Source organism: Brassica oleracea, chromosome C5, assembly GCF_000695525.1.
Source record: "Brassica oleracea var. oleracea cultivar TO1000 chromosome C5, BOL, whole genome shotgun sequence".
Classification (NCBI taxonomy): Eukaryota; Viridiplantae; Streptophyta; class Magnoliopsida; order Brassicales; family Brassicaceae; genus Brassica; species Brassica oleracea.
This window is the reverse complement of record NC_027752.1, coordinates 4,857,043-4,874,466: the sequence shown is the minus strand read 5'-3', so window position 1 is coordinate 4,874,466 and position 17,424 is coordinate 4,857,043. Positions and strand designations below refer to the sequence as shown.

Below are 17,424 nucleotides of genomic sequence, written 5' to 3'. Positions count from 1 at the left end.
GAACTCGTATCACTACTCGGATTCATTACCCAAAGCCAGAGACTTTCAATAGGTAACACTTCTTGTTTCTTTGTTTGTTTATTCGCTTCTAACTTTGAAACTGATCTGAATGTGGGCACAATCCGGTGAGGTTTTTTGTGATACTATCGATGCAGAGACCCAGGAAGCGGTTGGTTCGAAACGTTGGTTTGATATCTCTCCACCGATTCGTTACCCAGTGCTTGAAAATATGACGACTACGAATCAGTTAAATGGACAAGCTCCATTGCTTGTGTAGGTGGAAGCTTAAGCAACAACCGGAAACCTCGGCGTTATCGGGAGTTAGCATCGTTATTTGCCAAAATTGCCGCCGCGGAGATGAAACGATTCAAGAGAAACCCTCGAACAGGTTAGCCATAATACAGTGAATTAGTATGATTTAAGAGATAAGAAGAGAGGATGAGTTCAAGAAGAGAAATACTCACATCACCGCCTTTCAGATCTAGGCAAAGCATTGAAGACGAATCGTGGAGGAGAGTCAATAGGATTTAACACGAAGCCATTAATCAAACCGTTGCAGGTCGGGAAAAGAATCGCAAAAATCACGCCTAGTCGTCGCACGAAGAGAAGCGATGAATTTCGTTTTCTCGCTGCAACCGTATTAGGGATAGACGGAGCTCATTATCATTGGGCTGGAAACACTTCTAATCTCACAGCCCATGAACACACTAAAGAACGAAACCGAAAATGCTGAAGTTTAATGAAACGTGCGGTTTGCCTTATGGATACGTGTCATTACGATATGAAATGACTTATCTATGTGGATCATAAGTGTCTCTCTAATGAGAGAAAACCATCTATTCTATTAAAATAGCAGTGTGATACATTGATAAAAGTATGGTCCAACTATTATTTCATTTTTCTTTATCATTATTTAGAATATTATTTATTATGTTTTATGCCATTAGACCTATATTTAAATTACCAATTGAAAATCTAAATATTTTGTAACTTCCTTTTTAAGTTTCAACATTCCCGGACTCCTCTTATACGGTTATCAGATGTATTTGAACGTGTAAAAATAAATTATTAATATATGCTTCACTAACATATAATAGTAGACAGTTACAAGTTACAACTAAATTCTAATGCTAAGTTTTACGACACTCTTCGTCGTCAGAGAAGGCCACTGTCAAGTTTGAGAGACCCATGGTATAATGTTTTTGTTTTGAAATTGGGACCATGGTATTTATCATCCACGGAATATTACGGCAAATTCTTCTATTTATGATATTTACTTCATTGGTTCATGTTTTTGGTTTTATAATTAACCTATCTGTTGGGAATATTACCCAATATCAATGAGATGAAGATGAGATTAGACAACTAAAAGATTTAAGAAGAAGACTCTTTATATTTAGGAAAAGGTTTACAAAAATTTTGTTTTGAGAACTCTCTCTTACAAATATTTTATCTCCTTCTGTTTTCTTGATTTTTGGATGATCATACAAGTGAACTAAACACCCATATTTATAGTAGTGAAGGGTAAGTACAAGTTACTTCTAGATTTTTCTTTTGATTTTATTCTAAACATATTCTACACACTTCTTAATCTATACACTTCTTAATCTACACTCTTCTTTTTTCTCTAGATTTTTCTTCTTCTTTGGGCTTTAATTAATATTGGGCTAATGAGGGAAACCCAACACTATCAAATATTTAATGTAACCATTATCTGTACTCTTTTTTTTAACAACAAACGACCAATATTTCAAGTTTATATCAATATATATGATTTAATTGAATTTAAACTATTAGTTTAATATAACATGGCCACAATTAAAATTATTATCTATTTTTAATAAAAAAATACCTAAAGTTAGTTAATATTTATAATATCTCACTTTTATAGTGTACCAGATAATTATTTATGTTTTCAAGATTGTAGTTTTCACGGGTTAATAGATCAAATATACAAAACATTTATTAAATATAAACCAAGTTAAACTAATAAATTAATTTTATTTTATTAAAAAATATCAAAACAAATTTCAAGTAAATAGACTAAAAATGGATTGATCCGCTTTAGTATATATTGATAAATGTTATATCCAATTATTTATTCCATTTATGTAATGAGCCACTTATTATTCTCTTTACATAACTGTATTTAATTTTATTTAAACAATAACAAATACATTTGGGTGGTTATCAACAAGTAAATTTTTTTTAACCCTACGTATATAACTCTACGTTTTTCAGTTAATATACATTTACCACTATGTTAGGATAACCCTACTAGAAGCCCGAGGAACGTCTTTCGTTCATTCTTATTCTTATTTACCATAAATGTATATAAATTAAATTTCTTTAACATATAAGAAAATATTACAGAAAAATGTTACATATTTACAGAAACATAAAAACCAAAAATTACAAACCAACAGTATACTCACGGATCGAGATCTAGAATAAACAAATATGATTACAAACAACGGCTATACGGGCATATGATTACAAAGAACCGAGCGTATGCCGGATCAATTTTTGAATTGATATTATTTTTCAAAATAGATTTTGATTAAGATTTATACACAAATATAATTACAAAGAAAAACAAAAATATGAAAGTTAAATTTAAAAAATAAAAAATAAAACACAAATATAAAAATTAAATTTCTAAAAAAATGTAAAACAAAAAATATATCCGCCTTTTTTAAGGGCGGGTCAGAATCTATTACTTTATATAAATAGATTGTATTATCAATGCACGTTTCTCTTATTCTTATTCTGGTAAGACATTTCGAGCGGTCCAAACCAAACATACTGGTATCAATTTTGGTGGTCAGTGACCTAGTTACGTTTTGAATATCTATCGCACTATATTTATTTTCTCATATTTAGGGAGTAATCAGAATTCACACGTCAAAATTCGCGGTAACAATTTTTTATAAGTTATACAGTTTGAGTCTTATTATGAGATATGTTTTCTGAACGCACGGATACTTTCTCTTTCTTTCTTTTGGTCGACGATGATCAAAATTCCCGTGATATTCGTCTCTCGAGCAATATATAGTTTAATTTTATTTTAAGATATGAAACACAGAACGCCACTAGATGCAACTTTGCAAATAGAAATGCAATAAACATGCATGATGAATAATCACCTTTTATTATATGAAATAAATAAAATTGACTTTATATATGCAAACTGCTATCAGTCTATACTATATTCCTGAATATAATATTTTCATTTTATGTGGTTTTCTTTTCTTTTGTTCAACTTGTGGTTTTCTAGTATATACATCCACAGGGAAGAGAGGCTCCTGAAACTGAATTTTAAATTCTAAATATTAGATGACAACAAAGTAGGTACAAAAGACAAAATGTACCTCTTCGGATATTTGGATGGTTTTAGTTCTTTACTAGAGAAATTATCTCATATCATTAATAAGTATGCGTATACGTACGCAAACACATGATATAACTTTCGTCTCGTCGTGCAAATCATACACGTATCAATAAATAAATTTCGATAATACCCAAGGTCTTTTGTCAAAAGTTTAAAAAAGAACCCCAAGGTCCACTACAATCAATAAATTGACACCATTAATAAACTCTGCACGTAGTGAGTTGCGTACTCTCTCAAACTTGGAAAACCATTTTAATGTCAGCTATAAACTACTATAAAAGGTTCCTATGTTTAATGTAGTTTAAAACAACTCATGAGTCTCTCTGTAATCTGTATTTATAAGTGATTTTAAAAAAAAGTTTGTATCGTCAATAATAAACTAATTAAAGTGAAGGTGGAGGCATGGAGCATATCAGCATAATTGTGTTTTTGTGAACGGTGATGCGCATGTTGGGTATGAAACATCAAACTGGGGACGGTTTCAAAAACTAGCGTATGTTTTTAATATCGGCATACCGTAGCATATACTACGGTTTCATTTTTATAAGATTAATCCAAATGCACTTGAAATATATAAACTTATACAAGGCCCCTTAACCACGCATCACGTGAGTACAAAGCAATTAAGTACACAACCTCACAAAGTAAATTACGTGGTCTCCACGACTCCACCCAATGTTCCATTTTTTTTTTCGTCAACCACCCAATGTTCCATATAAATTTTAATTTCATTAGAAAATCAAAAAACTCATTTTTCCTTGGATTTGATAATTTTTCACCTGCCATATAATTGTTTAATATATGTTGATAAATTATTTGTGTTGTACTACTGATTTTAAGGGTGCAAATCAATTGGATCTAACTAAGCGTTTAAACTTTGAATTGTATATTTTGTTAATTTGGAGCTAGAACTCGCATTTAGATGTGATAATCGAGAAGGCATATAGGTAACTTAGAAAGTACTGCAGTAAATATGCCCTTTTTCAAAAAAAAAAAAAATGTACTGCAGTAAAAAAGTGGTGGTTGACGAATTTCCATGTGCCCACCACCAAACTAGTACAGTCTATAGCTTGCATTTAAAAGGTTATATATAGGTAGTTTATTATCATCGATCTGATTCATGATACTTTAAATGCTACTAAACTTAGCTGAAGTTTTGTAGTCCGGCTAAAATAATTCTCACTACTCATTAACAGTTTTCGTGTTATTTTCTTATGTTTCTGACATTTTAAGCGAATATATATAATTATATATATTATATTTAATCAAATCTAAAAAACTTAAACTAACTCCCATACTAAAATTTGTGTTGAGAAAACTATAAGTGATTTACAAGTTAATCAGTATAGAGACAACCCAACAAATGATATAACAATCCCATGTTAACGCATGACCTAGCCCTAATTTAGGTTGGAGTATAGTTTTTCTTCTTTTCAAATGCGCTAGTATTTTAATATTTTTTTTGGATAACCGAGTGTCTTCACCCCACTAAAATAGTCCAGACTAGAGAGCGAAGCGACCAAAGACCTAGCTTGTGTTGGTCAGCGTGTACGGTCTTCGGTCTCGAACGTTGGAATTCCGAATGTAAATTTTTCAGTGGTCAGTATTTGAACCTGAGTGACAAAACTCACAGTCGTGAATACTTTACCATCAAAAAATCTGGATCCTATTATCTTAGTAGTTTCTAAGATTGAGATTTAAACTTTCATGAAAATTGTTTCATGCAAGCTTTTTCTTGCTATAGGGCTATTTAGTCTTAACTTTGTAAGTTTTTGGGTTTTTAAATTTGAAAGCCTTTAGTCAAAAACAAAACTAGTTATTATCATTGTTATTCTTACTAGTATTAATTTCTTTTTTTTCTAATTTGTTTCACCAGCAAAAGAAAATCAGATTTATTTATTACGCACACGAACCATGCCGATGATGCTTATTAACGTTAGATGATGATAGTTTGGAAAAAAGTTTATATCTATAGAATTGAGTATGATTCGATCCATAAAGTCCAGACTTCCTTATTTTATCCAGCAACACAAGCTAAAACCCCGGAAATTTTAATTATGTTTCGTATGGTTAACCACTATGACGAATTCATGGGAAAACAACTTTAACAAATTCTTTGGTCCATAGGCAAAAAAAAATTCTAAAAAGATAATAATCTTACAAATTCGCCTTTTTGTGGCTTTTAACAAGAACACAATAATAATTTAGCCGTTCGGTTTTAGGCTATATCAGTTATGGATTATGGTATTTTTCGACCAAAAAATTATGTGGATATGGAAGATTGAAAGACATACGCAAACACGCATAATTCAATATTTTTGTTGTTTGTCAAAACATCATACGATTCGATATTTAAAACCATATAAATAACATAATTATATATATATATACCTTTTTAAAACACTATATATATCTATATTTTACTTATACATATATGACATCTTAGGAGGTATTTCCCAGTTTTCTACATGATTATATTTGGGCTTATTTCGACATCAAACATTCGAACAATTAGCTAAAAGAGGGCCGTGTGTTGAAGAATCATCAATACAACGGAGCAACAAATTAAAGTGCGTATTGATGTGTATTATAATTATGTGGCGTATTTTAGATTAAATGTTAGAATTATCTGAAAGAATGCTGTCATAGTTCGTAAATGTAATATTTTAGTCAAAACTCAAAACAGATAAATTATTTACCTCCCTTATGACTTTTTAATGAAAAGTCCAGACATTTGTAAATACGAAAAAACTATAAAGCTTATACTATAATATAAGTATATTTTTATGTCCCAAACAATTATCAGATGTATTTTTAGATCAAAATCACAAAATTTGAATAGAATAACAATTCATTTTTAAATTTCTTACGGAACGGAATTTTCTAATAGTAAAATTTAGAAGGACGATTTAATTCAAGTGCGCGTTGCTTTCACATCCCATCTTCTTTGGTCAGTGCCACGATAATTGCCTCCGTGGAATGGTCCTCTACTACAGCCTACTGTATTACAAAATTACAATCACGGTTTAAAAATTTGATTACTTGTTTACAAATTAAAATAAGTTTGTAAAAGTGACTTTTAACGAAAATAATGCGGTTAAGGTCCTTCAAAATATTGATTGGGCGTGCTTAAGTTAAAGCTGAACGGATCCTTTCAGTAATGCTTCCGAGTTTGGACCGCGTGCTCGATTTAAGTTTTTAATTTGAATATCTTGGTTTATAAGTAAAAGAATTTTTAACGTTAAAACCCCTCAACTAAATTTATTTTAACGAAAAAACATTCAAACTAACTTTATTTAATTAATTAAACTCTATCAGGTCATAATTACCACTATTACCGGTAAATATTTAGTTTAGAGGTTTCTACATTAAGTACACATAATTGAAGAGTTTTACCATTAAAAATCTAAAAATTCAAAAAAATTCAAAAATTTATAATATTATTTAAAAATTAGTAACTTAAATTTTCAAAATTAGCATTTTTAATTTCTTTTTGTAAATATATGAGTTTGATGTGTTTTTAACATCAACCTTATATATGTATAAATTGAAAATGTAAAACACACAGAAAATATAATAAAATTTATCTAAAGATTTATTATTACATTTTTATTAGATAAGATATAATTTTTATTATATTTTCTTGTTTTTTACATTTTTAATCTTTTAGTAATTTCACTACAGGTAAATCTTTATATAATTTATATATATTTTATGAGTTTTTACATTTTTAATTTATACATATATAATGTTGATGTTTAAAACACATCAAACTCGTATATTTACAAAAAAATAATAATTAAAAATGCTAATTTGAAAATTTAAGTTACTAATTTTTAGATAATATTATAATTTTATTTTATTTTAAAAGGTAAACCCCTCAATTATGTTTACTTCGTAGAAATCTCTAAACTAAAAATTTACCGGTAATAATGGTAATTATGACCTGTTATAGTTTAATTCATAAAATAAAGTTAGTTTGGAAGATTTTTGTTAAATACTTAGTTTTAGAAGTTTTTATCCAAAACAAACTTAGTTGAGGAATTTTAACATTAAAAAACCTAAGTAAAAAAAAGAAAGAATATTTTTTGATTATCACTTATTGGAAATACCGTTTGAACCAAAATTAGGTATTAATTTATCCCAGTCTTTCTCTTTGTTCATCTAAAGTACCTTAAAATAGTAATTGTCTTAGACATACAATTTGCACATAAATATATATATATATATATATATATTCATTCCGTTCTAACAAGTATAAATGATATAAAACAAGAAAAATAAATTTGTGCAGTTTTCGTTTTTCTTCGGCAATTTTTGATCTCTAATGAAACCTAAAATATTATTAAAATATTAACTTAAAATTATTCAATTAATTACAAAATAAATCATAAAATATAATTCACTATATAATTTGTTATTTAAACATTTTACATACTGCCGTTCAAAAAAAATTACATATTAAAATATCAAAAACTTAATTAAACATCATATATTATTAAATGAAAATATCATATATTTTAGGAAGCAAAGAGAATACTATATAGTGATTAGGAATGCGCAAAATATCTGTAAAATTTGATTCGATTTGTTATTCGTTCCGATTTAATTCTAAAAACTCCGGATATCCATAACTTTACAAATACTAATATTTTAAAAACGGATATCCAATCCAATTCGTTATACAGATATGTACACACATGTATATAAAATGTATATAAAAATATATAATATATATAATTATATATCGATATACATTTTATAATAATACTACTCACTAAATTAATTATTTAGTTATTGATTTTTTTAAAAAGTATGTAGCTTTTATAATTTTGTAATTAAATATTATTATTTATATCATATTTTTCTTTTTATTTTTTAATTTAAAAAAATTAAATTATTTTTAACGGATCGAATCAAATATCCGATAAATTATCTGGAACACCGAATATCCGAATGTTATAGATTGAATCGAATCGAAAAATAAATTATTCAGTGGATCAGATCACAGATATCTTTAAAATTCTGGATATCCGCTCCGTGATGTACCAGAGTATTTGACAGAGATGACTTTGCCTTGCCCTAAAATTTAAAACTTATACAGACCATGTATAAATAGTTTTGACAACGATTAGAAACCCTGATTGTTCAATCAATCCACGTCACTATCACAGTCGCCGTTGGCTCCACGTAGTATAATGTATATTTTCTTTGATGGTCTCAGATAAGTACTATGGTAAATAATAAAATAGTAGTTTGTCATTCATCGATTGAATCTTCAAGTTTGTAACGTCTGACCTGAAATGTCTTTTCTTTATTGAACGTGAAATGGTTGTTTTAAAAGCTGGACCAGAAATTCAAATAGATTAATGTATTTCATATTATATATAATCTCAATGTTTAATCAGTCAAAACACCAATACAATTTCTCAAAGTAAGATTATATATATTAAAAATGTAAAACCTAGCATAAAAATGATTACACGTCTAATGTAATATAGCTCGTTAAAAATGACTCGTTAACAAAAAAGTGATGCATGATTAAGCTGCACGGGCGTTGTAAGAAAATAAAGGAGGAAGTTTACATAAATAACTATAAATAAACCTTTGCCAAAAAAAAAACCATAAATAAACTGTACTTTTTCCTATATTCTTCTTTTTCAGAAAATTAGAACTATTGACTTGAGGCTATATAGATGCTTTATCTTTCACGAAAAATAAGAAGTTGTATCCAATTTGGAAAAGTAGAGAACAGTTTAAGGTCCCATTGGTGCTCAATTCTCCATAGAATTTTCAAAGTATCTTATTTATTTATTTATTTATTTATTTATTTTTCACTCTTTTTAATTTCTATTTACAACATCTTTCACAGACATAAGGATGAAAACATCCAAGCGAAAGCATATTTTGTGAAAGTTTAATATAATGTTTGAGTGGATGTATTTTTGGATGGATATTATTAGGACTATTAGTGTAACATTCCGAGTTGTTGTGATATATGAAAAAAATTTAAGAGAATTAATTTGGTTATCAATGTCATCAAAGTTGACTTATATTTTTCGTCACACATCCGCTCAGAATTTCATAGTTAAGCGTGTTTGATCTTGAGTAGTGGAAGAACGGATGACCTATTGGAAAGTGATTCGTGATACTATGCGAATGAAGCTAAAATACCGATAAAGATCGGGTGGTGATTGCAGGATCATGAGACAATACTCTAGAGCCTTCAAAAAATTAACGTACCGTCTGTTGGAATAGGATGAAATCCATGGACCGCGAGGATGAATGTAGATGGTCCATTAGTCGTGACAGTAGGATTAGTTACAAAAACAAAACAAAATATACAAGGACTTTTAGTTCAAGAGGGTATAACCGTTTAAGAAATGTTATGCAATTATACATTTATTTAACCAAAAACATATGTGACGACCTAAGACCTTTTTCTTTGGGAACAAATTACGACCTAACACCTAACCCAACAAGGCCAACGCTATTTTGTTCGATTTCACGACGTTTTGGTAAATTATGTTGCTTTCACAATTAAACTTGTCAACCTACTTTATCCCGTAATTATCTTCATTTTTTTCTTAGGGCAGGTTTAACCAAAAACGGCACGTATTATTTAAGTCATTTTCCATTATTTATAGTAGCATCATCATGTTCATTGTAAAAAAAATTAACGTCTTATAAGTTTATAACATATGAACATCGTAAAGTTGGTTTAGCAAAAAAAAGAAATAAACATCGCAAGGTTATATATAAATTATTTTATGTATTATATGTTTTTTCTTTATATAATTAAATTAGATTTTTTTATATGATTTTGTAGTCATTTGTATTTTCTCATTACAAAAACTTTAAACCATAGAAAACAAAATTTGTATGTGAGACTTTTATCAGTTTTAGTAATTTAAAATTGTTTTAAAAAAATTCAAAGTATAACATATGCAAAAATTCTAATTTTTATTATATGGTTAATGTGGTTTTAAATTTTTACTAATAGTTTAAAATTAAAAAAATATGATAGAAGATAAACTAATTTTTTATGAAATATTTATTATTCAAAATCATTAATTGCCATATATATATTTTAGTCACATTAGGAAATTCTGTAACTTTTATTTAAGAAAATAATAAAGAGCATTAATAATGAATTTATGGTTAGTTTAATAAAAAAACTTATTATATAATTAGATGGATCAACCTATTTTTCTAGTGATTTTAAAAATCATCCTAATAATGACACGCGACTACAAAATTAAGATGTAATGTTTTTCAATTAATATATAGGAAATTAAATAGTCACCCAAAACTTGCATAGTATATTGAGATAAACCTACTTAATTTTTTTTTTAAAATATATTTTGATTAAACATCAACCAAATAAACAGAGGGTGTACATAACAACTGTTATTGTTATATTAAACTTAAAGACAAGTTAAAAGAACATATACAAAAATTCTAAATTTTATTATACGGTTAATGTGGTTTTTAAATTTTGATTAATAGTTTTAAATTAAACAAATATGATAGAAAATAAACTATATCAAATATCTATTATTCAAAATCATTAATTGTCATATATATTTTAGCCACATTAGGCAATTCCGTAACTTTTGTTTAAAAAATTAGTAAAGAACATTAATAATAAATTTATAGTTAGTTTAATAAAAACTTATTATATAACTAGATGGACTAACCTATTTTTCTAGTGATTTTAAGAAGCATCCTAAAATCATTATAAGCAGAGGGTGTTCATAACAACTGTTATTATTATATTTATTATATTAAACTTAAAGACGGGTTAAAAGAGCACCACCACCACCACCACCCCCCCTCCCCCCAACACCCATTTTCAGAATAAAGATATCTACTCTGGAATTTTAGTTCGCTCACAGGAAAGGGACCTTTACATAAGGTAGAGACTCTTAGAAGATAATAGAAGATGCGGTTTAAATTGATTGAAAAGAATATATATATCTTCAGTTGAGCAATCAAATATTTGTACGGAAAAATAAAAGCCACGTCATTTGAATATTTGGCAATTAATTGCCCATGTTATTTGTTGTATTTTTGTTTGTCCCGTTTGCCTTATGGTATGTCGTTTTCAGTCTTAGCTTATGATTTGGGTTATTAAGTTGTGAATTAAAAGAAGATAAGAAACCCACACCTATTCACAAACTATACGGTAACGTACTTAGTCGTGCAAATCACTATTCTACAGATCCTAATTTAGCAATTCTTCTTGTAGTTACGATCAAATATATACAGAAGAATTTCAAATCTATTGGGGATGATTGGTAAGTCCCGTAGTTTTATATTTTTTGCTGTAGAATTTAATCTCTAGATTTATTTGCTGTAACTTTTTTTGCTGTAGATTTCTAAAACACTAATTTTTTGTTCTGAAAATAAAGTTCTGTACAGCCATATTTTGATTTTGCAGAGATTTTTTTGCTGTGAGTTTTTTAAGGAAAACAAAACTTGATTGGTTGTGTTTGTTAAAGAAAGCAGACCCAACCAATCATCCCCTGCATTTAAAAAAAAATTCACCACCCATGTTTAACTTTCTACGCCAACTTATTCTACACGGGCTGACTTTAAAAGCCTCATATATAAAGCCCATTAGTTATGTACAAATAGGAAATATAATTGACATAGATAGGGGTATTTACTAATGAGGTTTAGGCTTATTTAAATAGGCCCATAGTCATACGTGCACACCTGAATTTTCTTTGAGAGTATCGGAAAAGTAAAATGATGAAATATTTTCATCAAAATGGTAGATATTATATATAACAAACAAAACATATAAGAGTAACCAATTGTAACAATGCAACAACCTCTTTTCTTACATCCCACGAATGACTAATCAATTTCTCTATGCATAGCCAGCCATACCGATATTTGAACCGGAACGGTTGGCTTTGTGAGTAGGCGGAGAAGAGACAGATTTGGTAAAGTGGAAGTAGTAGTAGACATTAAGGATCATAGTTGCAACCGTAAAAACTGCTCCTGCAATGAAAATTCCTTTGCGTAACGATTCACACGAGAAGGCTTGTGCGCTCAAGTACTTTGTGTGGTATGCGTTCTTAGTCGCTCCCGCAATTAAACAAGCTTCAGCTACCAGAAACGTCATCCTGGAATTGTCAAATTTGGAAATAAAGCTACTGATTCATTGATGTTCATCGCTTCGATAACCAAACATGGACAAGAAAAAACATCAGGGACTCTTACCAAGAAGAGATGAAATAGATAATAGACCAAGCACGGTCACTTCCGGGGGATAAAGGCCTACCAAAGCACATACATTTGGTGACACCCATAAGCAATGATTCACTAGAGAGGAGGAAAAGGAAAGCTCCAACTCCATAACCAGTGGCTACATCAGAGCTATAAACGCAGTACGTTGCATTTGTTATTGGGTCTTGTATACTTTTTCCCTGTCACATAGAAAAAAAAAAAAATGAAAAGAGAAAACATTATGGTGTCACACAGACTAAGCTCAATCTATGCTTCAGTTATAAAGATCAGGTACAAATAAAAACATGAATATAGTCTCAAACGGTTAACTCAAACCAGATGAATCTAAGAGATATGAGCTTAATTGCAACAAGTAACTCTAATCATTCTATTCGAAGACTACAGCTTATAGCGAGCTTCGAAATCAAAGTAGAGTTCGTCCAGAGAATAAAAACCCTAGCTTAGATAAACAAAGTGAGATACTGAGAGAGAAGAGCGATGTACAATGCTCCGGCGGCGTTCGGCGGCGATGGAGAAGCCGAAGGCGACTAAACAGAGGGCGATGACGAGGATGAAAACAAGAGTAGAGCCTTTCCCTTCTCCCATAATTCCCGCGAATGAGAGAGATAGAGACTTTGTTTTCTTGGCAGAGCCGACGAGGTGAGTGAGAGAGAGCTGGAAATGAGCGAGTAAAGTGAAAACACGACCAGTGAGTCTAGTCGAAACGATGAGCACGTGCGTAACAGCGCGTGTATAACACTCTAAGTTATGAATATGTGAGTAAATAAATTACGTGGGTTAAGAAGCGCGTTGATAAGGATTGTTGAATCTTGTGTTCGGTCCTTTTAAAAAAGTTAAGTGGGGCTTACCGCTTTCCAAGATAAAGGTCATTTTTGAAGTGCTGGGCTTATTAGTGGGCTTTGAATCCCAAAACGTTTCCTTCGTAAGCCCGATAATTTGTGGACTTCTTTTTTCTTAAATATATATACAGTTTACAAATGTGAGAAGATTTTAACTACAAAAAAAATTACTGTTTTCGCTATTTATTTATATATGATAATAAGTGAACGTATTTAATGTTTCAAAATTGCGATCGATACAATATTACAGTGTTTTTTTGTCCCACACTGCAGGGGAAAGTTGCATGTCGGGGGTAATTTTAAATTGTTTGTTTGTTTCTTCACTAGTTCGATATAAATGAGTGGCACTACATAATTTGATGCTTTTTAATATTTTTTTATTAATTGGAAATAAAGGCAGCGAGAATTCCGGCCATAAAGTTTGACGAATCTTTTGGGTTTGATTGACACATTAGAAGCAAAACAAAAATAAATTATTACAAATTTGATTTTTCTCAAGTTGTAAGCAAAGAATCGAAATAGATCCACAGACAAAGAAATAATGAGTTGTCCTCATGTCACTTGCCTGGTCTGTAACCAACTAACCATTGCCTGGTCGAATGTACGTGTATTACTCTCATTTATACGTATTATATTATTCTGTATTACTCTAATATATTATTCCATTTTCACATCATAACAGAATAATTCTTAAGTTAAGTTTTATTCTATTTTCCTTTCCTTTTTACTTCAAAATAAGTAAGAATAAAAGAACAAAGTAAATGATATAATCATTCAATTTGTAGAGTAATTTTTTTACTTATATTTTCGAGTTAACATGTTTATGTGCATTTTTAACATGTACACAATATTCATTACTTCGTTTAAATGAAAGTGCACCATTAATTCACTAATGTTTGTCACAAAATAGGGAGTAAACGAGACTCGAAAATATTCAATTCCTTTGAAATTTACATATGTACAAAAGAGACAACATATAGAAATGATATCTTCACATTTCAAAACTCTTTCCTTTTGTTACAATAAGGAATAAACACTAATGCTCTTATTTTCTCTAATGATGATACCAACCAGGCAACTCACAAACCCTTTCTCTCTTCCCTTTTTAACTTACAAAAATTCCCAAATTGGACCCAAATCCTAAATTTTATATTACAGCACTTTTTTAAATTACCCAAATTTTCAACATATTTGCACATTTCACCAAAAAAACCCAACATGATCCAACATCATTACCAATCCTAAACCTCTCTTTTTAATTGTTTTTGTTTTATCCAATCTCTGTTATATATTTGCACTTTAATCATCTCTTAAGCAAGAGTCGGAACGCTGCTGCGTCTGTCCCTGTCAAGGCAATTGAATCCCACGACACGAACAGGAGGTTTGTTCCCAAAGTTAGTCACCGCCCTAACGCAACCGCCGCCACCGCTCCTTGGAGACGACGGTGGTGGCGGCTTGGTTGCGCGTAGAGTGTACGGAGGAGGAGCCACCACGAAAAGCTCGTCACGAAAGAGTGAATCTTTTGTTAAAGGGTTAGAAACTCTACTTGGCGGTGACCCTGTGAAGAAAGGATCTTGCTCACCACCACCACCACCCTGTAAAACAAACATAAACACAAAGATCAATTTCACATAATAAAACAAAAAAAAAGAAGCAAACTTTACATATCAAATAACAAAAAAGATTCACTCTTTACCTTCACAAGGATGAGATCCAACATGTCCCTTCTTGAATTCGATTCAGATAGCTCCATCTGGTGACTGTATGCAAACAAACAAAAAAGTCAAAACCAGTCAATAAAGTTGTTACCTTTACATGTATATAGTCATGAAAACGTTAGATCTGTTTATTACCTGGCTTGCCGCCGGAGAGATCGAGCAAGGTGTTGGTGGTGGTTGAGGACATCGAGACGACGCGGTTGAGGGCAAACGACGGCGGAGTTTCTCCTGGTCTCCTCGAAGGCGTTTTGTTGGACTCCATAAGTGTTCATCTTCTTCTTCTTTGGTACTGAACAAAAGAATCAATCAAATTCTAATCAACCACTAGCTGCTAATTTTCTTGTTTAATGGATTGATGAAAGGAGGCGAGAGAAAGAAAAATGTGTTATATATACAACAGGATAAGGAAGAGGAGGTGGTCAAAGGGTAACGTGTTTCTTATGGAGATCTGGTCACAATTGCATATTTAATTAATTAATTAAGATATTTATTAAAACTGGATTAAGACAAAGAAATGTAATAAAGACAACTTGACATATTCGACGATACTGTTTTCTAAAAAAAAAAAATTAATATTTTACTGTGGATGATGATGATGTCAAGATCATAGTGGAGACAGGATTTTAATATTTTACTTTCTTTTAATTAAGGAATAAGTAAACTACAAAAAAAAAATCATCAGAAAAAGACATATCTATTATGAGAACAACACAAACTCTGGTTCGATGATCTCTAGCTAGAGATGGTAATGAAAGTTTATGCTTTTCGATAAAACAAACATAAGTGATAGTTTCAGATCTAAAATCAGATAAGGATCTACAATTCAAGCAGTAGATCATTCAGATCCAGATCAATTTGTATCAGATGTATTCGAAAGAGAAGAGAAGTACCTGAAGGGAGGAAGAAGAAAGAGAGATCTAAAGATAAGTCTTCTAATTGGCTCTTACGTTAACAGCAAAAGGCAGCGATGCTATTGAGGAGGAATCCATATTTATTTATTTATTTTCATTTAATTTTTGTAACTTCAAAGTATTTTCCTTTATTGCGTCATAATAGCAAAACGCCTATTTTGGTTCTAACCTTTTTTTTAATTAAACACATTTCATTAAAAAAAATTATGACATTTTGCAAGTATCAACATTGGCCTGAGTATGTTAATACATTCACCATGAATACATGTTATATGGTATATCAAAAATTGTGGAAGCAACAATAAGTAGATTTTTGAAATTCTTAGTTAAACATCCACAGTGCTCCCATTTAAGTATCATCTTGGTCTTGGCTCAACTGCTGTTAATCCGTGGGAAGGCGCTGCGTCCGAGTCAACTGTAATGAATTAGCAAATTGGGTTTCTAATGAAAACATTGAGAAAGCAGAACCAATGCTTACACGCCCGTTATGTCGTGGAGATGTATGTAAACGGGTTGTGGACTTGTAGTACAAGCTGCTCGATGATGTTTCATGAACTCGAAGCTAAGAAGTTGTTCGTGCGAGTCTTGTGATTATAGCATAACCTACTGTGACTTGCAAGGACTGAGCATCCGAAGGGAGGCCATCAGAGGCTGATTCTAGAACAGCGGATAGTTTTAGGTGATGTAATTAGCTCTATGCGTTCTTATTTTGGGGAAGCAGATCAGGTAATGAAGAGGTTCTGTCCTTTGATCATTTCGTGTGGTTCTCAGTGTTCTTCGTGATTCATGTGATTAGAACAGAGCCAAGGAGTAGTAGTGGTACTAGTAACTGGTCAGGTACATCTAGAGCTAGACCAGAGATTGGGGTTTTTTTTTTTTGATCAAACCATACTTCCATTATACTGAAACGAGTTTAAACTCCATTATAGGAGTATACAACAAGGCCATAGCAAGCCAAACATACAAACAAACTGACTAAATAATAGAGAGATAGCTTAAGAAAACAACTTACAAAAGAATGCCATAAAAACTGCATAACAACAATTTCATAGGCTTTTTGACAAATTGCATCCAGTGTAACCCAAAGGGTCACAATCACTGCCTCAAAGGCAGAAAAATGCACTAGCTGGGAGGAAAATCCTTGCAATACCAACAATGCTTGTTCATCCAATTCGCTCCATACATGAGGAAATATTGGGAAAATAGACTGCTCCAGACAGGAGACACCCAAGAGAAAAGTACTCGTCTCAACCGGCTTCAACAGAAGGAATATCATAGATAGTGTTTCTTCAATCTGCCACCAA

General features: G+C 30.7%; 2 protein-coding genes across 2 annotated transcripts; both read right to left on the bottom strand.

Moving 5' to 3' along the window:
• Positions 1–12,137: 12,137 nt before the first annotated feature.
• Positions 12,138–13,386, bottom strand: LOC106292814. The gene is made up of 3 exons (XM_013728469.1): positions 13,136–13,386; positions 12,626–12,831; positions 12,138–12,528 (listed from the first exon to the last, which is right to left on the bottom strand). The coding sequence occupies exons 1-3, from the start codon at positions 13,235–13,237 to the stop codon at positions 12,270–12,272; spliced, it is 567 nt and encodes a 188-aa protein (XP_013583923.1). The 5' UTR covers positions 13,238–13,386; the 3' UTR covers positions 12,138–12,269.
• A 1,025-nt stretch (positions 13,387–14,411) lies between these two features.
• On the bottom strand, positions 14,412–16,178 carry LOC106343896. Its single transcript, XM_013783249.1, has 4 exons — positions 16,100–16,178; positions 15,345–15,498; positions 15,188–15,251; positions 14,412–15,086 (listed from the first exon to the last, which is right to left on the bottom strand). The coding sequence occupies exons 2-4, from the start codon at positions 15,479–15,481 to the stop codon at positions 14,802–14,804; spliced, it is 486 nt and encodes a 161-aa protein (XP_013638703.1). The 5' UTR covers positions 15,482–15,498; positions 16,100–16,178; the 3' UTR covers positions 14,412–14,801.
• Between the last annotated feature and the right edge of the window lie 1,246 nt (positions 16,179–17,424).

Excerpts from the sequence above, each read along its gene's own strand:
- LOC106343896 (XM_013783249.1), bottom strand. The coding sequence starts at position 15,481 with ATGAACACTTATGGAGTCCAACAAAACGCCTTCGAGGAGACCAGGAGA. Across the intron at positions 15,252-15,344 it reads TCTCTCCGGCGGCAAGCCAG|TCACCAGATGGAGCTATCTG; the intron begins GTAATAAACAGA and ends GTTTGCATACAG. Across the intron at positions 15,087-15,187 it reads TGGATCTCATCCTTGTGAAG|GGTGGTGGTGGTGGTGAGCA; the intron begins GTAAAGAGTGAA and ends TTTGTTTTACAG.
- LOC106292814 (XM_013728469.1), bottom strand. The coding sequence starts at position 13,237 with ATGGGAGAAGGGAAAGGCTCTACTCTTGTTTTCATCCTCGTCATCGCC. Across the intron at positions 12,832-13,135 it reads CCGAACGCCGCCGGAGCATT|GGAAAAAGTATACAAGACCC; the intron begins GTACATCGCTCT and ends TCTATGTGACAG. Across the intron at positions 12,529-12,625 it reads ATCTATTTCATCTCTTCTTG|GATGACGTTTCTGGTAGCTG; the intron begins GTAAGAGTCCCT and ends TGACAATTCCAG.